At 47.8% G+C, this 26,230-nt stretch overlaps 2 protein-coding genes across 2 annotated transcripts in view; both read left to right on the top strand.

The window, feature by feature from the left end:
* Sag (S-antigen visual arrestin) overlaps positions 1-14,849 on the top strand; it is a 37,700-nt gene extending 22,851 nt beyond the window's left edge. The window contains exons 9-15 of the mRNA XM_038339893.1: positions 635-707; positions 3,921-4,058; positions 6,417-6,494; positions 8,029-8,052; positions 11,484-11,539; positions 13,868-13,877; positions 14,741-14,849. Of these exons, the coding sequence (XP_038195821.1) occupies positions 635-707; positions 3,921-4,058; positions 6,417-6,494; positions 8,029-8,052; positions 11,484-11,539; positions 13,868-13,877; positions 14,741-14,849 (488 nt within the window). The remainder of the gene's footprint in view (positions 1-634; positions 708-3,920; positions 4,059-6,416; positions 6,495-8,028; positions 8,053-11,483; positions 11,540-13,867; positions 13,878-14,740) is intronic.
* Positions 14,850-21,626: 6,777 nt separating this feature from the next.
* Dgkd (diacylglycerol kinase delta) overlaps positions 21,627-26,230 on the top strand; it is an 88,340-nt gene continuing 83,736 nt past the window's right edge. Inside the window, exon 1 of the mRNA XM_038338514.1 lies at positions 21,627-21,802. The gene's annotated coding sequence lies outside the window, so the exon portion shown is untranslated. The remainder of the gene's footprint in view (positions 21,803-26,230) is intronic.

The following is a 26,230-nucleotide window of genomic DNA, read 5'->3' as shown; positions in this document are numbered from 1 at the left end:
TGTGTGAGTCAGTTCTCTCCTTCCATCGTGTGAATTCCAGGAATTGAACTCATGACATCAGGCTTAGTGACAGCTCCCCAGTGCCAGCCTGTCTTTTACTCTTCAGACCTGTCCTGTGAAATCATCATCCTCCTTTTCCTGGTGGGGAAACTGAGGTTTAGAGGAGCATTTCCCCCACAGAGATTTGAGCCTAAGCAGTCAGGTTGCAGAGCCATCCTCCCTGTCCACCGCATCACAGTGTGCATGGGTTGTGTTTGCTTCTGGCAGGTTTTCGAAAACTTAAGGACTGGGAAGACAGTATTCCTTTTGTAAGGTGGAGGATGATGGAAAGGGGCTGGGTTTGTAGGCAAGTACATGGTGAGTTTGGGGATGCTAGAGACACCATGCCTTTGGATAAGGACACCCGGTATAGATCATGGGCTTGCAGGAGAGGAAGGGACTCCCCCGAGCCACATCCAAGAGCCTGGTGTTTTGGTCACTGGTGTACAGAGATGGCCTGAAACCAGACCTTGAAAATTTGCAGCCTTTAAGCTGGGGACTGAGAAAGCCAGAAGTGGATTCAAACGGTCCCATGTGTCTCCTGCAAGGCACGAGAGGCTGCCCTGTTCACCTCCCTTCTGTCTTCCCTTTGCAGTGGAACAAGTAGCCAATGTGGTTCTCTACTCAAGTGATTATTACGTCAAGCCTGTGGCCGCGGAGGAAACACAGTAAGTAGCGGTTGCCTTTCCACTTCCTGGGCGGCCAGCCCACTTTGTCAACTTCCTCTTCTGAAGCGAGAACTAGGGTGCCCCACCAGACCCCCAGCCTTTGCTTTCTTCCCCTTTTCTCACATCAAGGGCTACAAAACAAGTGACCATCTAAGCTCTGTGTTTACTTTGCCTCTGGGGCCCATCTCTTAGGCTGAGAGATCAGGCTTCATAAACAAGGACTCAGAGGGGAGAAATCTAGGAAGAAATATCATCATGGGAGCAGCAGGGACTCTGTGTATTCTTGGAATGTGTTGGCAGGAGTGGGGTGCTCTTTCTTTACCCAGAAGATAACTGAACTATCAGCCCAGGCTAGGGATACACACACACACACACACATATATATATATGTGTGTGTGTGTGTGTGTGTATGTATGTATATGTATATACATATATATGTATGTATATTAGAGTTGGGGTTTAATAAAGGTATTTTTAGAATTGAGGAGATGGCTTCATAGTTAAGAGCACATACTGTCTTAGAGAGAACCGAAGTGTTAGGTGGTTCACAAATGCCTATAACTTGGCTCCACAAAATCTGATACCTCTGGCCTCTGTGCCCCTGCCTCCATCCAAACACACAAACATACACATGCACACACAGTAAATTAAAAAAGAATCTATCTATCTATCTATCTATCTATCTATCTATCTATCTATCTATCTAGAGGGTTTCTCTATGTAACAGCTTTGGCTATCCTGGAACTCACTTTGTAGACCAGGCTGGCCTCACACTCATAGAGATCCACCTGCCTCTGCCTCCCAAGTGCTGTGATTAAAGGCGTGCATCACCACTTCCTGGCTAAAATAAATATTTTTAAAAGACATTTTAATCTAGGTGTAAGCATAAAGGTCAAGAGAAAATTAAGTGCTTAGTTTAGAAACACACACATACACACACACACACACACACACACACACACACACAAAACCCAAGATCATAAGAGCGTGGGCCTGAGCTTCTCACAGAAGAACTGTAGAAAGTGAGACCCGCCCAAGTGTGGGTAGGATCTTCTAACAGTCATTGGTGACTATATTTTTTGATCATCTCATCAACTTGAAAGTCTTGTAGCAATGACAGCTGGACTAGAGAGCTTGGTCCATTCTTAGCTCTTTGTGAATGACTTTCTTCCTTTAGTTGGACTCAGAACACACAAAGAATCTCCCCCTCCCCACGGAGATCCTTAGTGTCACCATGAGAGGCCTGCCGGGTGTTTTGCTTTGTGCTTGGAGGTCAGGTTCTTAATACTCAGGCTGGGTAGAGAGGCTTGGATATGCATCTCCACTTTAGCTAGCATGTTCTATACAGAAATTATTACCAGGGCGACAGGAAGGTTGGGTGAAAGGCAGGTATGGGTAGTAAGGAAAGAAAACCTGAGATCATATTAAAGAAAAACTGGTATCATAGCAAATATTAAAATCCAACTTCTCAGTAAGCTACTACTCAAAACAAGATAGCCTTGCATTTAAGTAGGTGTGTGGTGTTAAGGAAGACAAGAGTACCTCATAGCCAGGCTGGGTCTGTTCCACATTTAGTTCAAGGAGTGGGGAGTCTTGGCCTTGACTGGCCTTTTGGCAGATAGTCCACAACTGTGGTGCTCATTGTCCTCATAGAGTTTTTTTTGTGATATTTATATCTCTATCTCTATCTCTCTCTATCTCTATCTCTCCAATTTCCTGTTTCTCATTCAAAACTTTGTGTGCTTTTTGGACCAAATGATCCTCAGGAAAGTGAAACCTCTGAGATTTCCCGAGGTCAGGAGGGGTCTAGAAATGGAGCCGGATCACATTAGCTTTTTCACTGTTGAGGCAAATACCCAGGAAACAACCTGTGGGAGGGAATACCTGTTTCCATTCACAGTTTGGGTCTATCACAGCAGGGTGGGCGGGGCAGAGCAGAACAGCTCAGGAAGCAGAGCGAATGCCTGCACTAACAGGATTTCTCTCTTTTCTCCCTCTCTGACCACAGCCAGGCTTCCGGCCTATGAGGTGGTGGCATTTGTATTCACAGCAATCTTCCCCTCCGTGTTATGTTCTCACAGACACGTCCGGGGTTGTTCTTTCCAAATCTCCTAGGTCCTTCTCAAGAAAACCCCACTAAGACTAATTCTCACACTGGTCTCAACCTGGAGGCCACTCAGAAGGCTGTAGCACCCTAGTCACTCTTCCAGACACACCCAGCCCTGGGGACGCTGGTGGGCAGGCTTCCTCAAACCAGGTCAAACCTGACTTCAAAGAGCTGCTGACTTGCAGTCTGGGATCCTAATGGCCCTGGGCACAGCTGTGGGCCGGGCATAGTCCAAATTCTACTACAGGACAATCAGGCTGGAGAGAGAGTCCACCATGACCCAGGTGGGAGGATGTGGCCACCCCTAGCTCAAGCAAAACATTGCAAAGGGCTTCCTGTACTCACCAGAGACTGGAGAAGCCAGAGCTGCTTTAGATTCCTCATGGGGAACAAACAGGGAAGTCCTTCCGGTGGGATGCCTGGGAACCCATTCAGGAAGTGGTCCTGATGTTGGCTTCCAGCCAACGTTTGCAGGCCCCTCCTCTGCACCTTCTGCCCTCAGCCCAGGCCTGGTGCTTAGTGTGTGTACTGAACAATAAATATCCAGCCCAGATACCACTTTTGGGACCCCCAGGAGTGTTGTGTCCCCAACCGAGTCCTGGAATTGTCTCTTGGTACAGGGTTCCTTCTATCTATTAGATGTGGGGAAACCCCCAGACCTCTGAAGAAGCCACAGTAAAGAAAGAGGCGCACTGCTTTGAACAGACAGCATCGTGATCTGCCTGGGTTTTAGGCCCACCATCAGTCACGCACTGACTGTCCATCTGTGGACAGTTTTTGGCTACAATGGTCCTGTGTGAGCTTTTCTGTGGACACTAACCCAAAGGTTCTGCTGCTCACTGTGGGCTTCAGGAAGTCTCCCCAGGAGACCGGCTGGAGTCTTGGACCTTTAGGCTAGTTGGTCTTGTTTTTTGTTTTGTTTCGTTTGAGGCAGGATCTCTCTCTATCTGACCTGGAGCTAGCTACATAGAACCAGGATGGCCTTGAATTCACAGATATTCCCTTTACCTTGTAAGGGGCTTTGACTCCGAAAATGTTCATGGTGGGTAGGATCTTGAGGTGTTGATGGTGGCCGATAACCTCTCTCTATGTTTTTTTTTCTCAAGAGAAAAGGTGGGGCCAAACAGCACTTTGACCAAGACGCTGGTGCTGGTGCCCCTGCTGGCTAACAACAGAGAGAGAAGAGGCATTGCGCTGGATGGGAAGATCAAGCACGAGGACACAAACCTGGCCTCCAGCACCATGTGAGTCCTGTAGATGATGTGAATGGGCCATCAGTGCAGGCTGGTACTGGGCTGCCCCAGGGGTCACAGGTGGGCACATCAGACGGACACCAACCACATGGCCACTACGTGCCCTCTGGGTGGCCATGGTCAAGTTCCTTGAGCTCTCTGAGAACCTCAGTTTTCCTGTCTGAAAAGTGGGAGTAATCACAGTGCCATTAGTGATGCAGACTAATTGGGATAGTGTATGTAAAGTGTGGTGTCTGACGCTCAGAGTGTTCTGGAAATGTCAGTTACATCCAAAAGAATTGCTAGCCCGTGTGGTACCCTGAACGCATAATCTGATTACCGCATTTGGCTACTTTTACTCATTTATTTCCCCCTGGAAAGACTGGAAGGCCCACTGGTTACTGAGAGGCACCAGGTTTTCGTGAAAAGAAGAGCTAAGCTGACTACTCTGTATGGAGAACCACTAGCTGGATTTAGGCAAAATATCTGGGGGAAAAACTCATGGTGAAGCTAGCTGCTAGCTGCCCTCCTAGGCTTGATTCACTGGGAGACTGTCGGCTGCTAATGTTGAAGGTGTGAGGCAGGAACCGAGATCTAGGCTTGAGACCTTCTCACTTCCCTCACCTATAGGATGTGCTGGGGGCTCCCTCCTGGCCCTACTAGGCCCCCCTCAGAGGCGATGCCCGAAGAAAGAGAAAGTCTCCTGACCCATATGGATTTGTAGCTCACGTTCTGTGAGGCCAGTAGTGGGGAACCATGAACATTTGCCAGAACGCAGGTGGGAATGGAGGAATTGTCTGAGGATACTTTGCCAGCTGTCTATGTTAGATTCTAAAATGTGTTCATGAAAGTCCAGGGAAAGAAAATGGATGCCCTAGATCAATTGAAGGGAGTAATGATCTAACGCCAATGGTACGCACTTCTGCAAAGTCAGGTTTACAGGGTATGGGGTGGTTTCCAGACACACCTCTCCATACCTTCGTGAAGAAGCTGTACCTGAGTCTACCTTTTGTACAATAGGCAGTTATCCCTCAGTAGAACCAGGATGAGGAACTTGTAGAGGGCCCCTGGATGAGTTTACTGTTGATTGAGTCCACTCTGCACTGGTGCTCCCGCTCAGGAAAATGATGGGGAGGGCCCTTGCAGTACCAGGCATGTTCTGTTTCCCATGCTTGGGCCTTTCATATGGCACAGGTCTTACGAGCTAGTCCTAGCAAGAGTGCGGTCTCAGTTTGTGCCTCTGTCCTTCCACCAGATAATGATGCTCTTTGGGGAGTGTTGTGGTCCTAGAGCACACAATCCAGGAGAAGGCCTCTGGGACTGGACACAATTTTTCCTGCCTGGCCTGGCCCCAGATCCCAGGACACTGCCAACATCACTCCCCTGTGCCTCCTGCCTTCAGGGTTCTCCGCTGAGATTTTGTTGTGGTTCATAGCAGCTTAAGCAAGATTTCATGGTGATTTTTCACCTCATAATTCCTGTTGTCAGACATCATAGAATGTGAAGTCTTCCATGCTGGGTCATAGGAAATGCCCAGTGGGTACTTGATTGAGGGGAGGACTTCCATACACGCTCATAGAGCCTCGAGTCACCCTTCTCTCTCTCTGATCACATCTCACACTCCTTGTTCATCCGCTCAAGGGACCTTTCTCTTGCTGTCTGGTGCCATGCTGGCTGCTGGGCACCCAGAGCTTTCAGGTGCCATCTGGAGCAATCATGATCCTGTCATCAAGTTATAGGAGAGTGTCCCCGTGCCTTTCTCATGAGCAGAACACAGGAGAGGGGGGCCCAGTGCTACCTGACTGTGTCCAGGAAGGCTTGATAGCTGGAGGTATTGGGGTACAGAAGAAGAGGAGAAGGGCCTTCTGGGCAGGTTTGGAGTTGGCGAGGTTGGTGCATAGGGACCGCAGGACATAGCTGAGTAGGATGTGGCAAAAGCACCTCACAGATTGCTTGCAGAATCTGGAACCTGGATGGACTGATCTCTCAGGCTTCAGGGGAAGACTCAGCAGCTGCGGAATGGTGGGCAGGGTGAGGCAGGGAGAGGGAGGAAGCAGGAGAGTGCAATAGGTCAGAAGCTGAGCCCTGAGAAGGAGGACAGATGCTATGCCGTGTGTGTGTGTGTGTGTGTGTGTGTGTGTGTGTGTGTGTCTGCACGCGCGTGTGCGTGCATGCGTGCATGTGAACGCCATAGGGAAAGATGCAGAAAACCCACTCCCCAGCCCCACAAGTGGATAAAGACATGTAGCCAATCTCTGGAATTCTCCAGTTCCAAGACAACATCTTCAGAATGGTGGCTCTGGCAGGAGAGTGATGCTTCCCACACTGGCTCTGCTCTCGTAACCCTTTTCCTTCTTTTTGATTGGGTAGCATCAAGGAGGGCATCGATCGAACTGTCTTGGGTATCCTGGTGTCGTACCAAATCAAGGTGAAGCTCACAGTGTCAGGGTAAGTTTTGGGTGCTCCATCTCTGCCTGGCCTGTTCTTCTCCAGAATGACTGTCAGGTAGACAGCAAAGGAAGCCTGAGGTGCCTGCTGATGCCCACATAGAGTTTGGCGTGGTTCCGTTTGTCAGCCTCTGCAGTTTTGTTGGCGGCGACACACACTGGAAAAACAAACTGAAATGCATGCACTCTCAGTACCACTGAGTGGAAGTGGATGCACATCGGCACACATAGTGGAAGCTGGCGGGCAGGAATGACCGTAAATTGCCTTGCTCGGTTAAAAAAAAAAAAAAAAAAACAAAAAAGAATGACATCAGTTTAATTCTCAAAATTCAGGAAGACTCACAGCTATATAATGAACTCTCTGTGAATCTTCTTTATTTGGGGTCAGTGTGGGTGGGGCATGAGCCACCCTGGGAGGCTGAGGCAGGATTAAGAAGCATGGTCAGCCTGGGATACATAGTGAGACTCTAACTTTGTTTTTGTTTTATAAATTGGGGCTGGAGGTGCAGCTCAGTTGGCAGAGTGATTGCCTAACAGGCGCAAAGCTCTGACTTTGATCTGCACCACCAAATAAACTGGACGTGGTATCACATGCCTGTAATTCAGCATTGCAAGATAGAGATAGGAAGTTCGGAAGTTCAAGGCCAGCCAGGGCTACATCAAGAGACCCTGTCTCAAAACAAATAACAAGAGCAAAATGTTTTATGTATTGGGCATGAAGGCCTTTCACCTTGTTTATTCCTTAAACAAAGTCTACTATCTCTTAGGCATCAGAAGCGAAGGAGGGATGGTTCAGAGTCCAGGGAACAAGGTGTAATGGTCATGTGCAAATCTGGTACCATCTTCTGAAGAGACAGGGAACACTCCCACAAGGAGCCCTGAGACCAGTCTCTGGTAGATGCTGAGGGACAGCTGTAATTGTGCATTACAGTGGCCTCTGTGGCTGAGAATTCTCTCTCTCTCTCTCTCTCTCTCTCTCTCTCTCTCTCTCTCTCTCTCTCTCTCTCTCTCTCTCTCTCTCTTTCTCTCTCGGTTTTCTGAGACAGGGTTTCTCTATGTAGCTTTGGAGCCTGTCCTGGAACTCACTCTGTAGACCAGGCTGGTCCCAATGAGATTAAAGGCGTGCACCACCACTGCCTGGGTTTTTCTAAGAATTTTTATTTTTATTTTAGAATGATCCTCAATATAGAAACTAGAGAAAGGACCTCACTTGCAGTCCCTCTGCCTCTGCCTCTTGCGAGGACTGAGGCCTCAGGTGTGCCCCGCCACCACAGGGTGGCTGAAAATTCCTGGTTCTGTGCCTTATACTCATTCTCAGTGAGCCCATTTTTTTTTTTAAATAATCCTTTGGAGAAAGAGGGAAGCCCTCAGCAAGTTGCATTGAAGATGGGAGCTGGGAGACGCTAGGAGCCTGGAATCTGCTAGGGGGTGAGGGCCATCAGGCTGGGTAGGGCCTGTCCTGCCTTTGAACCCTGGGACCTGAAGTCCTATCACATCTGGGGACTTACTGTGGCTGTTTGCTTTGTGTTTTCCAGCTTTCTAGGAGAACTCACCTCCAGGTAAGCCTCATTGCCTCCTTCTTCTACTCAGCTCCCAGTGAACTGAGGAAAAGAAGCCTGCGGCCAAACAGAAACTGGTAAAAACTAGTTTCTGGGCAGTGGTTCTTAAAAAATGCTGTATGTGATGCACGCTGGCTTGGATGTGTTATAAGAGATGTCCCCAGCAGCAAGAAACTGGAGATCATAAGTAGGCCTGCACATGGGCAAGTACACACACACACACACACACACACACACACACACACCCCTCAGAAAACCAACATAGTCCAGCCAGTGGTCATTTCTGTGTGTGTAGGATGGGTACAAGCCACATAGGATAAATTTTATCATTTTGATCATTTTTAAACATATGCTATAGAATTAAGTTCATTTACAGTGTCATCTAACAATCACTACCTAGGATTTTTTTTAACCCACTTGTAACATCTGTAAAAGAAACCTAGTGCTTATTAAGCCATCGCTCCTTTTCTCTCCCCCACAGACCCTGGCAACCAGGGGTTGCTTTCTGTCTCTATAGATTCCCCTCTGCTGGGGTTGGGGATATGGCTCAGTTGGCCAAGCATTTGCTTGCATGCATGAAGCCCTGGGTTCAGTTCCCAGCCCTATATAAACCCGAGAGTGATGTTATATACCTGTAATCTCGACACGGAGAAGTAGAGGCATGGTTGCCCTCAGCTATATAGCTGATTTCTAGCCAGCCTGGGCTCCATGAGACTCTGTCTCAAAAAAAAAAAATCTATATGTGGCCTTTGTGATTGGCTTCTTTTACTTACTATAATGTTTTCAAGATTTAATGGTGTTGTACACCACTTTTCCTGACTGGGTAATATTCCGTTGTGTGGCTATACCACATTTTGTTTATTCTCCTGCCGGTGGTATTGGTATAGGTAAAGGTATAGCTTGCACCTCAGTGTTTACTCTGGATCTCAGTATGAGTGATGCTGAACCAGGAACACAGGTTGGGGTCTCCAGATACCACATTCTAACATGGTGACAGTGTTACGAAGATCTTTTTCAGTAGCAAAAGAACAAAGAAAATCATAAATCAAGGTATTTTAAAAACTACATTGGTGGGGACATCAGTCGGGCAGGTTATAGTGAGGTGGGAAAATCTCTGCTATAGGCCTCTGGTGCTATCCTGGTGGCATTCTTAGATTTGGGGCTGGTGGAAGTTAGGGGTCTATTTGTACATCCCCTCCAAAGTCACGGGATGCCAGATCAAACACAAGGGTAGACAATGAATGGCTATTAAGGACTAAGATAGACCATGATAAATTTGTCTTTAGAGCTGCAATGTTTCTACTCCCCCACGGTCATGAGATTTCTAAACAATCATTTGGCCTTGCAGAATTTTTAACAAAAAATGTGACTTTCCCCCCCTCCCCCGGAAATGTCACTTTCCTGCAGACAACATAAGTTGTTTCTACCTCTTGGCAAACACTAATGGTGACAGATGTCTTCTGAGCCATGAACAAAGAACAGGTTTGGCCATCTCTTAGACAAGCATTCACCTGACATAGTTCTCTGCCTCAGCTCTGAACTGTCTACTTCCACGGCCTGGGCTATGGGGCAGATTGAATGATGAGAATCTCTGTGATGTGGAGAGCTGGAACGTTGCAGGCCTGGAGTTGAATCATCCTGGGCTATCTTTTGCCCTTAATTGCCATTAACTGCCCACCTTGAGATGTCATCTAGGCCTGGCCTGGGCCACGGTCAGTGCTGGGTAGGCTGCAGGAGTCCCAGGATGCTTCTCATCCCCTCTCCACATCCATTCCTGATTTCTCTGGATTTCTCTTTGGGGATACCTTCTTCTCAAATACACTCTAATGTTCCCCAAAGCATTTCAGTATTAGCAATGTGATGGGCCCTGCTCCTTTCTTTTGCAAGAGATGGGTGTCCCCACCCTTGTACCAGCCTCACAGAGAATTTTTAAATATTATTATGATTCTGAGGGATTACGGGATTTGTTTTCAGCCTTGAGGAAAAGTGTAAAAGAGTAATGTACACGTGACAGCAGAGGTTGGGTTAATTGTCTGTTTTAATTATTGTTTCCCAGGATGATGTCCTGACGTTAGAGTCTAGCTTTCCAGAGCTTTCTGTCTGATAGCCATGCTTCTCCATAAGATCCATCCATATAGTATAATTTGAATTCAGACCCTTAAAATTGCTCCAAGATCCTGTTAAGTGAGTAAAGAGGCCGCACCATCTTGCCTCATGTGATGGACGACAGATGGGGCAATTTGCGTCGGCATAAAAAGGAAGTGCCATGTGCTTTCATGAAGTTAGTGAAAGGAGCTTTTGCTCTCTGACTTCCTGGTGGGACATTAGTCTTTAGCAAAGGAACCACTGGTAATGAGGACCACGTCAGGTCCCTCAGCCACTCACAGCCTCTGCCCGTTCCCCAAGGGCCGGAGCTGCAGGTGGAGGCTGTGACCATTGACATCCACAGCAGCAGCTTCTTGGGGGCACTGGGAATCAAAGTCATGACCTCTGGAAGACCAGTTCATGCTTTTAACTGCCGAGCCATCTCTCCAAACCCTCATATAAAAATTTAAAATGTTTTAAAATGTGTCTTACTGTAATGAATAGGTTTTGTTTTTGTTTTGTTTTTTGTTTTTTGGTTTTCTTTTAGATTTCATTTATCTTTAGATGTGTGTGCATGAGGGCATTTATCTGTGAAGTCCAGAAGTGGGGGTGCTGGATCCCCGGTACAAGGCAGTTGTGAGCTGCCTGATGTGGGTGCTGAGAACTGAACCAGATCCTCCGGGATAGCAGCAGGTGCTCCTAGCCACTGAGCCATCTCTCCAGCCCCAGGAATGGTTTTTATAATCGACCTTCATGTAGGGTTTCATCTCTTCTCTTCCCAAAGTGTTACATCACCAGTAAGGATACAGGGGAACTAAAAACACTAGTGGCCCCAACCACGCCTGAGTGAAGTTCCTCATTCCACATTCCAGGGAATACATTTCAAATTCCTGCCTGACCACTTCCTGAAGGCTGTTTTGTTTCGAATCTCACTGAATGAATCTTCTGGAGAATCTCTGAGGCCCCGATTTTTTGTTATGTGATCTGTAACTCTGTGTATGTGTGTGTGTGTGTGTGTGTATGTGTGTCTCCCTGTGTGTGCACTCACCAGCCTGTATTCTTCCTTTTTCTAGTAAGGTGTAACTCTGTGTATGTGTGTGTGTGTGTGTGTATGTGTGTCTCCCTGTGTGTGCACTCACCAGCCTGTATTCTTCCTTTTTCTAGTGAGGTGTAACTCTGTGTATGTGTGTGTGTGTGTGTGTATGTGTGTCTCCCTGTGTGTGCACTCACCAGCCTGTATTCTTCCTTTTTCTAGTGAGGTGTAACTCTGTGTATGTGTGTGTGTGTGTGTGTATGTGTGTCTCCCTGTGTGTGCACTCACCAGCCTGTATTCTTCCTTTTTCTAGTGAGGTGGCCACTGAAGTGCCATTTCGCCTCATGCACCCACAGCCTGAGGACTCAGGTCAGTCATCATCGTCCAAGATGCCTCTTACCCATTCATTCACTACGGGCAGGCTTATTGCACATTTATGTATCTCTGGTGTTCCTTGTGTACCCCTCAGCGCATGGGTGTCCTCCACAGGGTAACCAGGTCAGCCTGAAAGGGAGAACTAGCTCACCTACTGATTCCTGGGCCTGTCCACCTCCTGTCTGTGTGTGGAGGGTGAAGCTTTCCGACTCATTCCTACTCTCTGTTGGGTGTAGGTGGCCTCAGTTTTATCAGGAACAATGTCACTGCAGCAGCCCTGCTGTCCCCAGACCTTGATTTAGATTTAGAGATGATGTAAGGGACAAACCCTCTGAAGAACCCAAGGCATTGCTTTATGTAGAAATGAAAGGCCCCTCATTTGGAAGTGTCAATGCACATTTAGAAGGTGATACATATTTTTGACAGCAGTGGCAGTGATGAGATTACAGAAAATACTAGAAAAGGTCTGCCTGGGTTCCCACCATCCCCGTTCATTTGACGATCCATCCACTGACACTTTTGTGCGGATGCTAAGTGAAGCAATCACTACACACATCTGTGAACACACTGAGAGTCTCCCACTGTCCCTGCAAAGATGCAAATGGGATGACGTATGAACTAGAGCTAGGAGGTTCTGAGAAGAAAAGTTAAATGGAGGTAGGCACACTGGTGTATGCCTGTCAACCCAGTGCTCAGGAGGCTGAGGCATAAGGGTCACAAGTCTGAGGCCAGCCTAGACTATAATGACAAGATAGTTAAAAAATAATGTCTCAAAGTGTCACTGCCAAATATTTTAGTCTTAAGCCCTCAGTACACTTTGCCAAAACCTTCCCTTTGGGGAGAAATACAGTCTAGTCTTACATTTTTTGTTCATTTATATTTGTCTCATTAAAATGCTATTTTAAACATTTATTTAAGACTAATCAGGATGGCAGTCCAGGAAAACATAGATTCAAGAAGTCTTGGAAATGTGCTCCTTGATACTTTTCCCTCCCTCTCTTCCTCTCTCCCCCCCCCCCCCCCCCCCTCCCCCCCCCCCCCCATTCCCTCCTTCTCTTCCTTTTTCTTTCCGCTTCCTTTTTCATCTTTTTTTTCCTCCTAGGGATGAACTCAACATCTCATACACATTAGGCAGGTGTTCTAATACTGAGCCTCATACCCAGGCACCAAAAGAACCCTTTTTTTAAAAAAAAAAAATGGTGTGTGATTCAGATGTCCTGGTTCCCTTCAAAGACATTGAAAATATAGTCTCCTGATGCCACAGTTATTCTGGGTAGTTTTCTGGATCGAATTTTCTTTTTTGTTTTGTTTTTGTTAGACAGTGTTTCTCTGTGTAACCCTAGCAGTCCTGGAATTCACTCTGTAAATCAGGTTGGCCTTGAACTCACAGAGATCCTCCTGCCTCTGCTTTCCAAGTGCTGGGATTAAAAGTAGGCACCACCACCTGGCTGTTTTCTGGAACTTTCAGCATAGGTGACTTACTTTGGAAGAAGTGGAGTTAGTCTTCCTTCACTTAGAGTATTTTTACAGTCTGGTCATTATAGACCTTACATTAGCCAACTCATAATTTTGGGATGAAACAATGATCTTTTGTGCTTAAGATTTCAGAGAGTTGGGACTGCAGAGATGGCTCAAAACCCTAATGTCAGGGTTGCTGTCCTTGTGGTCTACCTATTCAGCCTCAAGACTCCTTTACTCAACAGGATAAAATTCTAGGGTATCTCATGCCAGGAGGAGTTTTATTTTATTTTAAAATTTTATTGTGATGAGGGTTGAATCTAAGGCCTAGAAGGTCCAGGTAAGTGCTCAACTACTGAACTATATCCCAGCCTTCTTTTGTTATTTTGGGATAGAGTCATGGTGGCACAGGGTTTGTCATTTCAGCCACCAGGGAATCAAACAGGAGCAACGTGAGTTCAATTAGCCTAGCAACTTAGTGGGAACCCATCTTTGAAAAAGAAGGAAAAAAAAAGTTGAAAAAGGGCTGAGAGACTGGAAGTTCCAGTTCATCCTCAGCCATATCATGAGTTTGAGGTTAACCCGGGATACATAAAACCTCATTAAAAATAATAACTGAAGCCGGGTGGTGGTGGCGCACGCCTTTAATCCCAGCACTCGGGAGGCAGAGGCAGGAGGAGCTCTGAGTTCGAGGCTATCCTGGTCTACAAGAGCTAGCTCCAGGACAGGCTCTAGAAACTACAGGGAAACCCTGTCTCGAAAAACCAAAAAATAAAAAATAAAAATAAAAAAATAACTGATCTTCATCTCTCTCTCTCTCTCTCTTCTCCCTTCTTCCTCCTCCCCTTTGTTCTGGTCCTACAGCAAAGGAAAGGTGAGCCATTTGAATGCTGCTCTGAGTTTTCCTGTGTTCTGTGACTCCCTGTTCCCCACAAACCCCTCTCACAATGTCTGTGCAGAGCCCCTGTGTCCTGTGGGAGCTTCAGATGTGTGCTCACATAGTTATGCTGTCTTTTGTTCTGTTCGTTCTCACACTTTTCCTCTTGCTTGTGTTCGTTAAAGAGCTTTTAAAGCAAATCTTAGCTAGGGGTGATAATTACCTTCAATTTAGGAACCTGGGAGGCTGAGGCAGGAGGATCACTTCAAGTTCAAGGCCAGTCTGGTCTGTAGAGTGGGACTCTGTCACAAAAATAAAAGAAAACAAAAGCCTAAAATACCTGAAGAAAAAGGCATGATCCCTGTCCCATCCTGGGAATGACATGGTCCTTGTTGATCCTGGGGATGACATGATCCCTGTTCTATCCTGAGAATGACATGGTTCCTGTCCCATCCTGGGAGTGACATGGTCCCTGTGCCACCCTGGGAATGACATGGTCCTTGTTAATCCTGGGGATGACATGGTCCTTGTTAATCCTGGGGATGACATGGTACCTGTTCTATCCTGGGGTTGACATCATCCCTGTTCCATCCTGGGGTTGACATCATCCCTGTTCCATCCTGGGGATGACATGGTCCCTGTCCCATCCTGGGAGTGACATAGTCCCTGTCCCATCCTGGGAGTGACATGGTCCCTTATCCCATCATGGGATGACATGGTCCATGTTCTGTCCTGGGAAACACATTCATCTTGGATTGGTTCCTTTACTACAGAAAGATCAGTGGTCTTGCTTCATTCAGGATTTCAGCTTCAGCTTCAGAGAGTAAGCACGGACTAACGCGTTGTCTGTTTTCTTCTAGTGTTCAGGATGAAAACCTGGTTTTTGAGGAGTTTGCTCGCCAAAACCTGAAAGATGTTGGAGAAAACACAGAAAGGAAGAAAGATGAGGAGGCGGGCCAGGACGAGTGAAGAGTTAGCCTAGATAACCTGGAAATGGCTTATAGAGCTGGGTGTCTTGAGCGAAGCCCCCGGTAACCTTTCAGAGTTACACTAGCTATGAAAGCATGAGTGTTCTCCCGGAATAAAGTCTCTGGACCCTCTGATCACGAGTCAGCCTGGTTGACTGGGGCACTGGGCCGTTGTCAGTGACAAAGAAACCAATGCCTTTAGGGCCTCTGGAGCTTGGGAGTGAGGGGCAACATCTAGAAGAAAAGACAGCCTTTCACAGAGTGTCTCAGTGCCACTGTGTCCTTCCAGGGGAACTTCGGGGTGTCCAGGGCTTTCAAGCCCTGTTTCTCTGGACACACATAGGGTGATGAGTAAGCTTTTTCTCACCAATCCTGGCTCCAGGGCCCCTTCAGAGGCTCCTAAGGTAACAGAGCAGAAAACAAGTGTAGACAAAAATACCCTTACGATTCCACTTTGGGGTCCAATCCCTCTTGAGCTTTTCCGTTGCTGGTCAAGTTTCTACTAGATGGAAACAACCAAACCAGATTTGGTTAGGAGAAGGGGGGGCAGAACAGAAAAAAAAGGCCCCTGGAGTGTCCAGAAAACTGAACCGAACTGAGGAAGAGCCTGAGCTCTCATGCCCCAGTGTGGCAGAAGCTGTCCTGGGAACTCAGCTCAAGCTGGGACTGCCAGCCCCCAGGCCATCCCAGCACCTAGCCTCTGCTGTCTGGGTCCTGGATTGCACTTCTGGGGAAAGAGAATCTGGCTGGCCCAGCTTTGGCTTGGTGACCAATATCTCATGGCCAGCAGGGGCAGAGCCCAGGCCTGGGGAAAGGGGTTTATCAAGACAGATGGACCTCATGATCATACTGTTATTACAAAGAGGGGAAATAGGAAATGCTTGGGGTCAGAGACGGAGGACAAGGCACAACAGGGGCTCTTCCAGACCTTTCCAATCAGAAGGTCATGCCTGACTGTGGTATCCAACAACCTGTGTTGTACCAAACAATTCTCTTGGAAGCCACGGCGGGGGGGGAGCTGTGTGTGTCGGGGTTAGGGGGAGATGGGATGGATGTGTGGCTCTCATCCATGTTTAGGAAGTAGAGAAGAGGAGTCTGGAGATTTCTGTACAGTTCAGCCTATTCACTAATAGCAGGGTGTGTGTGTGTGTGTGTGTGTGTGTGTGTGTGTGTGCCTAATTGCTTTTCTATCGTTCTGACACAATACCTGACAAATGTAACGGAAAGGAAGAAGGCTTTAGTTTGGCTTGTGGTGTGAGGAGATAGAGTCCATTGTGATTTGGAGAGCACAAGAAAGCTGGTCCTAGTGCATCTGTGATCAAGAGAGATGAACACCGGTGTTCAGCTTGTGTTCTCTCCCTCCTTTTTTTTTTCCAGGATAAATCCCATGTCCTTAGAGATGCCTTCATAGAGATACCTGAGGTGTTTCCTAGGTGATTCTAAAAGTCCCTCAAGTTGACAATAAAGGTTAACCTTCACGGGGTATACTCCTGGGATTGGGTTTCTGATGCCAAGAGCAGCTGTAGAGAACTGAGGTTCTGTGTGCATAAAGGTGTCAACATCTGGATTTCAGGCTGGCACGTGCCCTGATGCCTGGGATTTGCCCAGCTATGCCTCCACATCCAGTGCACTGGGCTCCACATAGACAATGCCAAGGCTTGGACCTGTGTACTGACTTTGAGGTCCCCTGGTACTGGCAGAGATGAGGACTCATTTCTGAAGCTAAGAAAACAATAATGTGAGTAGAAACTGCTGGTTAGCGGGGCAGACACAGACTATCTTTTCTTTCTCCCAATCTAGGGAAAGAGCTAGACACCATTGCATACTGCTGTCATGGTGCCCAGACAAATGGATAGCATGGTTTTTGGGGGAGCCCACACTGTGCTTCCTCATGGTCTCATCCCCCTGCTTTTTGACCAGGCACAGTCTGTAGTGGTTGGCTCCTGGTGGGTGGAACTCCCTGCCAGTCAAGGAGGCTGGGACTCTGCCTAGTAGCTCCTGGTGAGAGAACCATCCTGTTGGTTCCTGCATTGCTTGACCCCAGGACATCCTAAGTCAGAGTGGACATTAATAGGCCCGACCTTTGGAACAGTGTGGCTAAGAGAGCCAGGAGGGAAGGGCCAAAGCGTGAGCCCTGGAGACCAGAGGTCAGAACAGTTCTTGCCCTCCAAGTTATTTCGGTGCTAAAACATCCAAAACAGGCCTCCAGGTGCTGATTTGTTTATACTGCAGCTGCAGAGGGAGTGGGGGCAGGAAACAAGCAGCCAGCTGCTCCAGCAAGCCTGCTGCGCGCGTGCGCGCGCGCGCGCGCGTGTGTGTGTGTGTGTGTGTGTGTGTGTGTGTGTGTGTGTGTGTGTGTGTGGTACTGGCTCAGCTCAGCCTATACATATGTGTTCTTTGCTGACATGCAGAACCCTTAGGAGATGGGAAGTCTGAGCGCGGGTTAAATGTGTGGCCCAGACTTTGGCCCAGAACTTTGGAGACAGACAGGTGCATTTGGGATAAAGTTGATAGAACAACTTATGGCAAGTGCCTTTACCTATCGTATCATATGACCAGCCCTAAAGATATACTGTTTTTCTGTTTGTTTTTTTTTTTTAAATCCCTTCCCTCTTTCCATCAAAAGGGTCCTGGGAATGAAAGTCAGGTTGTCAGGCTTAGCAGCAAGTGCCATGATTTACTGAGTTCTCTCCCCAGCCCAGTGGAAGAACTTGGGAAAAAAGGCTGCATCCAGCAACCAAAGGACTGGAGAAGCATGAATTCCTGCCACTTTTGAGTGCCAGCAACCAAAGGACTGGAGAAGCATGAATTCCTGCCACTTTTGAGTGCCTGCCTTATTCCAGGCACTTCACACAATATCCAGTTGCCCCAGCAGTTGGTTCCACAAATGGTTCCATTTGATAGGTGAGAAACTCAGTTCAGAGAGATTAGATAGAAGAATTTGGCAGGCCAGAGAGGAGAGCAGGGTATTTAAGACTAAACAATGGCTACCCTTTTGTTCTTTGAACATTTTACCGACACAATTGCCATTGACGTGTAGTTGTAAGATATGATAGAGCCCTCATTGGGCTGCTGCTTTACCTAATGGTCTCATTTTGGAAAGCTATAGTAGTACAAGATTGCAGGCACGTGATTACCTTGGTATAGTCCCCCTTTCTGGCTTGGATCTCCCCAATCTTCCCTCTTCTCCTGTGTGAATCTACTTCTCTGCGATCTTTTTTTCACATGCAAACTCTTCTGGGGGCTGTAGGTTTTCCTGCTCTTTTGACATGTTCTATTGCCTGCCTCCCCATTAATTTCACAGGCCAGATAGTTAAGCAGTCCCAGGGTGGGGTGGGGGCATGTAGGGGTGGAAGTCATGTACATTTAGAAGTTTGCGTGTGGTGAGGTGTGTTCTTATGGTTGTCACAAATGTCCTGGGGCCCAGAGAGTCTCTCTGTCAGACTCAGTGAGAAGCTGTCCCGCTTATGGAGAAGGAGGGTCATCCCGAGCTTTCAGGTGGTTGGTTCTTTCTGACAAGATTGGTCCTCTTCCTTGCATGTCACAGAGACGGATGAAGTTGGATGTGAGGTGTGTTATTACTGCCACCTTGGTATGCCCTCCAGGTGGGGTAAACTCAGGGCGCAGTGCATCATTAGACATGATTCACTGTGTGACTCACGCAGGGAAAGAGGCACCAGAGGGAATGCACTCTTCCTAGCCAGCCGCCTTGGGGGAGTTGATGGCTCAGTCCTTGCTGAGATCTCCAAGGGAACCACATTGTACATTTATCAGGGAACAAAAGGCCTTCTTCACATGTCAAAAGGAAAATCATGTCCAAGTTAGGTTTCTCTCCCTCCTGAGTATAATGTAATTCTTTCCAAGTCTAACACCCTTCTTCAAAGCACATATTTTATTTCAAATAGTTTTAGATGTATGAAAAGTGAGCACAGAAGGACCCACACTGTTTCCCCTGTTATTAATATCTTACATCAGTGCAGCACAGCGGCTCTACCAAGTGAATTGGCATTGACACATTCTTATTAAGCTAAACACATATTTTGTTCAGATTTCCTTACCCAATGGCCCTTTCCTGTTCCAAGCTCATGTCTGGGATCCATGTGACACACAGTCATCTTGTCGTCTCCTTAGGCTCTTTGGCTGTGACAATCTCCAGGGTCTTTTCCTAATTGCAGCTATCTATCCAACCCAATTTTCCCTGCCAACTGCTGCTATCATTTTCTTACCCATTGCTTTGATTTCAAGAAACCAAGAACTCTGGAGCCCGGATGTACCCTAATCTTCTAGCAGGTGTAGTCAACACACCCAGCCCCTCAAGCCAAACCCATTTTTTCCTTAGGTTTTGAGGCTCTTGCTGATGATGCTGCCATCCCCAGAAACCCCCTCACCCCATGGAAGGGCATTTAGATTCCCACTCTACTTTTGCACTGTGAGCAGTTGGTCATCTTCCTCCTTTTGCTTTGTCTCCTGCCCATCATCCCCATCTCTAAGACTACCTATCACCTTGGAGCTGGCCCAGTCAGCTTTGAGTGGTTACAAGCCCATTCCAATCCGTCCCTGTCTCCAATCCCTTTCTAATCCATGGTACAATTCTCTAGCTAGGTGCAGGAGTGCTTTGCTTTCTTTCCCCTCTCCATCATTCTCCTTCTATTTGGAATAGGGTCTTGTTAATAGTTGAGGATGACTTCCGATTTGTGATCCTCCTGCCCCAGCTTTCTTGAGTGCTGGGATTGTAGCCCTGTGCTTGGCATTATGACCTCATCATCTTAATGTCGTTTCCCTTTCTTTAAAAAAACACTTTTTACATTTAAAAATTTTTATTTAGTGGCGTGAATAGGTGTGTGTGTACCATGGCGCACGTGTCGAGGTCAGAGGAGTTTTTTTTTTTTTTTTCTGCCACATGAGCTTTAGGGATTGAGCTCAAGCCGTCATTCTGACAGTGAGCTCCCTTCCTTGTCATCTCACTGTCCCCACAGTGGCCTTCTAAAAACCCGCTCTACAGATACGGTCGCAGTCACATTCTTGGGACTTGAGGGCCTTGAGGTCAAGACTCCAGTACTGAATTATGGCGAGCTTCCTTCAGCCCCATATCTGTCTTTCTGTCCGTGTTTCTTCCTATGATAGAAACATCCCCCAGGCCTTGGCTTCCTGGGAGGACCGGCCCCAGACTCCGGAATCAGTTAGTCTGAGTTCACATCCTGCCTCCTTGGCATACTTAGGGAGTGATGCTTGAGCCTCCCCACTGGTGGTGTGGGGTGTGGGCTGAGGGCTGTGTCTCATTCAGAGGGGACAGGGGCTCTATGTTTGGGAGTTATCACTCTCAACTGCATGGAGGTTGGCCTGTTGATGCAAGGACAACCCGCTCTGGTGACTGTTTTAAAGCTACATGTGGCCACTGAGGGCTGTCAATGTGATAAGTGCCACCAAGGAACTGATTTTTTTTCTTAGTTAATTGGAGTTTTTATTTTGGTTCTTTCTTAAAATGTCATTCTAGAGCTCAGGCGGGTCATGGACTCGCTAGTGCTAGTTTAATTGGGATTTAGATATAAGTAGTTGCATGTAGCTAGTGGCTACAGCACAGGGTAGAGTGTCCCAGTTCACCCAGGGGTCTCAGGTCTTTTCTACAACATTCCTGCATTGGGCCTGGTTATCCTCTGCTCTGGCCGTGAGAGTCCTGGCTTCATCTTTGTGGCAGATGGCATCCTGTGGCTCCTGGCAGTGTTTGACTTATATTGCCTCTGGCAAAGGTGGTTCAGTGTGGGGAGGGACAGAGCCTGCTGTCTGGTGGGCAGGACAGAGGTCCCTAGTCTCTAGCAACAGCCTTCTGAACGGGCCAGGAGATGGCTAGGCAGACCCCGCTGACTTACCCCTTCCAGCCAGGCACAGTAGAAGGGTAACACATTCTCCTAGATGGCACTGGATCCTTTTCCATTTCAGTGTGCCCCAAACAGCCCAAACTCAAATGACTCCTTCTCCTCCTCTTTTGCCCCAGTGTAGAGTTCATTGTGATCACATCGGCCTTCCTTTAGTGCCCCATCACCCCCTTATGAATCTCAGTTCCCTTCTGTATCTCTCAGCCCCACCCAGTAATTCAGGGTGGCTACTTGCCTCAATACTTCAAAGCCTGGATCATAGTTCCCAGCTTTGTGACCCAGCCAGGACCAGCTTAACTCTCTCCCTCTGCCCCCCTCTCCTCCAGTTACTTGCCGCCCTCAGGCCTCAGCAGAAAAGACCAGTCCCCCTAATCTGGTCCTCAAAGCCTCATTTGACCCCACAAGCTCTCCTGGTTTTTATCTTAAAGCCATTTTCTTTCCTCTAAGCCACAGCACAGATCTGGCCTCCACCTAAAACATGGTCCCCGGGTTAGGGATAAGCCCAGTTCACTTTCTCCATCTCTCCCTTACAGTGGCCTTAACAGAAGTTCTGTCTTCTCTCCCTCCCGGTGGACATGTATGCATGCATCCACTCTGCAAACTGTTTCACCAACGTAGTACAGCGGCCTCCTAGAGGTCACTTATTCGGGTGTGAAAAAAAGCAAAGTGTACTTAGAAACAAGAAACAGAAATGTGTTCCAAGAAGAAAACGACAGAGGACAGAAGAAGGAAAGAGGTGGGTCAGGCAGAAACAACCACGACTGGACAAGCCTGCGTCTGCGCCCACTGCCTATGGGGGCGCGGTGGGGTGGGGCGGCCGGCCTCTAGGCCCCGCCCCACTTTAGGCCCCGCCCCGGGCGCTCGGCCCATCCCATCCCCCGCCCCGCCCCGCCCCCCCGCGGCGCGCGCGCTGGCCCGGCAGCATGGCGGCGGCGGCGGGCGCCCCTCCGCCGGGTCCGCCTCAGCAGCCTCCGCCGCCGCCGCCTGAGGAGTCGTCCGACAGCGAACCCGAGGCTGAGCCCGGCTCCCCACAGAAGCTTATCCGTAAGGTGGTCCACGTCGGAGCCAGATCCGGCAGAAGGGTGAGCCCGCGGCGTCGGCCGGGCGCGCGCCCCTCACGCCGCGGTCCCTGCCGAGGCCCGTGACCGTGTGCAAGCGGCCGCCCAGGCCCTGCCCGGCCGAGGTCCCGCGATCACTGCCGCCGGGCCGAGCACGGCCGCAGCCTACGGGCCTCGGGGACCGGGCCGCGGGGACGGGGCTGCGGGGACTGGGCGCAGGTGGGCGCCGCCGCTGAGGAGACTGAGGCCGGCGTGCTGCTTGGGATCGCTCCGGGGACCACAGGCGCCCTCTCCCCGAGGCCCGAGAGGGGGTCTGTACGTCTGAGAACCGGGCTCTGCTTCCCGTACTCACCTGTGTTGGCCTCACCTTCCAGTGCCCACCCGCCTGCGGGGTCCTCACACCCCCACCCCCCCAGGTCCCGAAAGGGGCAGGGATGCGCGTGTAGTGGCCGCTTCCCCCTCCCTCCTCGGGAAAGCCGGGGACTCCTCCGCCGCTGGGCACAGAAGTCTCCGCGGAGAACTCCAACCGCTCGGGATGCAGTGCCGAGAGACGCTTGCCTTTTTGTTTTCTTTCCCGAAGAATAAAGTTGCACCCTTTGCTTTCCCTTCCTTGTTCCTCTTGAAAGCCGCCTATGGTTTCTTGCCGAGGTGAGCCCTCCTGGTTGGAAGGGCTTCCTCAGGCAGGTGGCTGGACAGGTGGCGGAGAGCAGATTGCCACCGTGGGGCATCCCTGGCAGTTCCGGCTGGCACGGGCTTGCTCATCCTGCTGCAGTGCGCTTTTCCTCCGCGGGCCAGTTAGTTTACTGGGAGAGCCATTTCTTGCTTTATCATCTGTCAGCCTCCGTTACTTGCGATTGGGGGTGGGGGGTCACATTTAGGTGCTGCCGCGTTACCCTGTTGTGTGAGGTGCCCCAGTCATTCTGCACGTGGGATCGAACACCTGTGCTATTCTAACTATAACACGAACAGCCCCGGTGATGATAGAGCAATTGTATGTAACAATTCTCCGGTTTCTCTTGGGTTAGCTTTGGGTACTTGGGCTAATTTATTTAGAGTTGGTGGTAACTAGTATTCCACATTGTGCGCTAATGGGTTGGGAACTGAAGTGGAGCAGTTAAGTGACTTGTCCAGGGTGGCAGAAGTAGTAAAACATGGGTCTGGGTTTGAACCTTGATGAGGATCTCACTGATGGGAGGCAATTTCTTCATCTAAGGGTTACCTGTCAGGGAGAGGACCCCCTATTCTTGTTATGTTATAACATAGTAGTTGCTGTGGAAAATTTGAACATTGTGTCTGAAAGTTTGGGCACACCTGGAAAATGGCCAGTGGCTCAGGTTGAGTGGAAGAGGTAGAAAAGATCATTCAGGGCCAGATGTGAAGGCCCAGCCGGCAAGAAAGCACCAGTGAAGGCCATTCTAAGCCTGGGAGTAATGAGCGGATGTGCCCCAGGAACATGTGTAGGGAGCCCTGATACCAGTAGGAATGCCCTTTCCTAGGGCTTGGTCCTTAAGGTAGGTACTGGTGTGAGGCAGATCAGATCCTGTGATAGAGTGATGAAATGAAGGCCAAGATCGTGGTGGAGTGGATGGGCTCCTCTGAGCTTCAAGTGAGTCCAGCATTTTATTGGTCAGGATTTTACTTCCTTAGGATGAAAACAAAAGCTGCTTTACCAGCTGTTCTGGTTGGTGGGGGGGAGTGGTGGTTATTGTGTTAAAAATACATCCCGATGACTTGTGTTCAGAATACGTTCACATCTGCTGTACAGATAGCTCAGGGCTGATTTTCCTTCTGGGTTGCTAGAGCTTGTCAGGATGTGGGAGTTGTGAGGTTTACTGTGTGTGCAGTAACTCCCTTTTGTAGCAGAGAAGCCATTCACATTTTTTTTTTTTTGTATATGTGTGTGGTACATAGGTGCAAGTTTCCAAATGATGTGATCAGAACCATCTCTCACTGTTTGACCAGAGAGAGGGGTTCAGTTCAGGGGAGCCGTGACACAGGTGCTAGAGAACAGAGCGTGGAAGCTATAGTCAGTGAGGCAGTTGGGAGGTGAAGTAACATTCAGGAAGTCACTGCTACCACAGTGGAGGGACAAAGGTCTAAGGGAGGAGACCACAGAGGCAGTGGGTCTCCTCTAGAAACTGGAATTGTGGAGTCCCACCCACAGAGCTCAGGGAGGATAGAGCTGTCACTACACGTATACTAACCTCCTTCTGCCTGGGCATCCTGCCTGTAAAGGTCATCTCCTCTGCAATTTGAAACACATCAGAAGAACCAGAGATGGATCCAAGGACCAGCTGGCCCAGAATCAGAGCTGTATGTATGACCAGCTTTCCAAACATTAGTCTACTGCAGCCTCTAGCCATCTTCATTTAGGGGAAAATTGGTAGTGGTCTTCAGATTTTAGTGTAAACTGTTAACTCCCTGATGCTGGGTGGAGGACTGAATGGAGCCTTAGAATGTGTATTTTTAGCAGGCTTCTAAAGTCATTGATACTGCTGTCCAGGAAGCATGCTTTGAGAAGCAAGATCCTAGGGCCGTCCTGTAGAGAAAGAAGCCTTACTAACCTCCTCATACATCTCCTGGTCATAAGGAGTTTTGAACGTTTTCCTCCAAGCTTCTCCTGAAAATTTGACGTATGTAGATTTGGGATGACTATTTATGATATGTTTGATTGATTTTGTTTGTTTGAATTCTTTGCAGTTGAATCTGCCCCTAGAAAACACACGACTTCATTTGCGTTTTCTGACCACAATGCACAATAATGACTTCAGGACCACATAGCTAGGGTGGGAAGAGAAAACAGGTAATTAATGCATTGAGCAGTGAGCTTATAAGCACTTGGGAGCATATTTTGAAATTTGAGTAAATAATAGCTTTGAAACTATTATTTAAGATAGGATTTTGTTATGTTTTTAAAAAGTTAACTTTTTTTAAAATTTGAATATAGGAATGTTTGTATATCTTCTATCTTTTCTTGAGCTAGGGTTTCTCTTTGTAGCCTTGGCTGTCCTGGAACTCGGTTTGTAGACCAAGTTGGCCTCAAACTCAGATATTTGCCTTCCTCTGCCTCCAAGTGCTGGGATTAAAGGCATAAACACCCCAAAGAAATGTTTATGTTTCTGATTTCAAGTATAAAGCTTCTTTTTTCCTTTGTGAAATGAAAATTAGTAGAAATTAAGTAAAGGGTTCAAGTTTTATTTCTTATTTTACTGTTTGAAGAGACAGGGTCTCATGTAGTCCAGGCTAGCCTTGAACTGTCTACATCATTGAGGATGACCTTGAACTTCTGTCCTTTTGTCCCACCTCATCGTCACATGCCTACCACTCTTAGTTTTGCAGTTTTGGAAATTGAATTCAGGGCCTCAATGCTAGATAAGCTGCCTACCAACTGAGCTATATCCCCAGCCTTCAAGTTTAAAAGACTTGAAAAACATATTAACTATGTTAATATGAAATATGTTAATATGAAGGGGCTATGTTTATGAAACAACTGTGACTGGGAAGGTGGGTAGAATGCTCACCTACAGGTGAAAGCCCTGTACCAAATAAACCAGGTGTGGTGGGGCATGCCTGTAATCCTAGTCATTGGAGTTGGGAGCTGGAGAATCAGGAGTTTAGGGTCATTCTTGGAAACCAGCCTGGGGTACAGGACCCTGTTTTAAAAAAGGGATCGGGGGTGGAGAAGATAACTCACATGTCATTCGACTTACTCATGTAAGTATGGATCAGCTGAGTATAGTGGCACATGTCTGTAATCCCATGTGCTCTGGAGGTTGAGACAGAAGGGGCTATATTAACAAGATCCCGTCTTAAGAAACAAAAGAAAGACTGTATAGTTGGGTGGCTGTTAGTATATTCACAGTTGTGTAACCGTCACCACAGCCAATTTTAGAACATTTTCATCACCCGTTTCCTCTCAGCTCTCCTAACCCTAGGCAACTGCTCATGTTCTTGCTGTCTCTGTGCTTCTCCATTCTGATTATTTTCTAGAACTAGACTCATTTAGTATGTTTTCTTTTGTGTTTTGTTTCATTCAGCTATTTATTTTTTTTAAAGTTAGCATATAAAGTGATGGGCTTTATTAGGGTACTCATACATATCATTGTACTTATATTCAGTGTATTTTAAAAAGTTAGCATATAAAGTAATGGGCTTTATTAGGGTACTCATACATATCATTGTACTTATATTCAGTGTATTTTCAGGATTCCTCCAAGTTATAGTATGTGTCAGTACTATATCTGTTTATTACTTAATATTCCACAATAAAAATATTCTTCATCTTATACACTTATAAATGAATGGATATTAGGGTTACTTCTGCTTTTTGACCTTTCAGAAACACCCCATGAACATTTGCGTGCATGTCCTTTTGTGCAGACATGCCCTCATTTCTCGTGGGTATATACCTAGGAGTAGAATTTTTGGGCCATATGGAAACATTGTTTAGC

This window comes from Arvicola amphibius, chromosome 8 (assembly GCF_903992535.2).
Source record: "Arvicola amphibius chromosome 8, mArvAmp1.2, whole genome shotgun sequence".
Lineage (NCBI taxonomy): Eukaryota > Metazoa > Chordata > Mammalia > Rodentia > Cricetidae > Arvicola > Arvicola amphibius.
The sequence above is the reverse complement of the archived record's forward strand: the minus strand, read 5'-3'. Positions and strand labels throughout refer to the sequence as shown.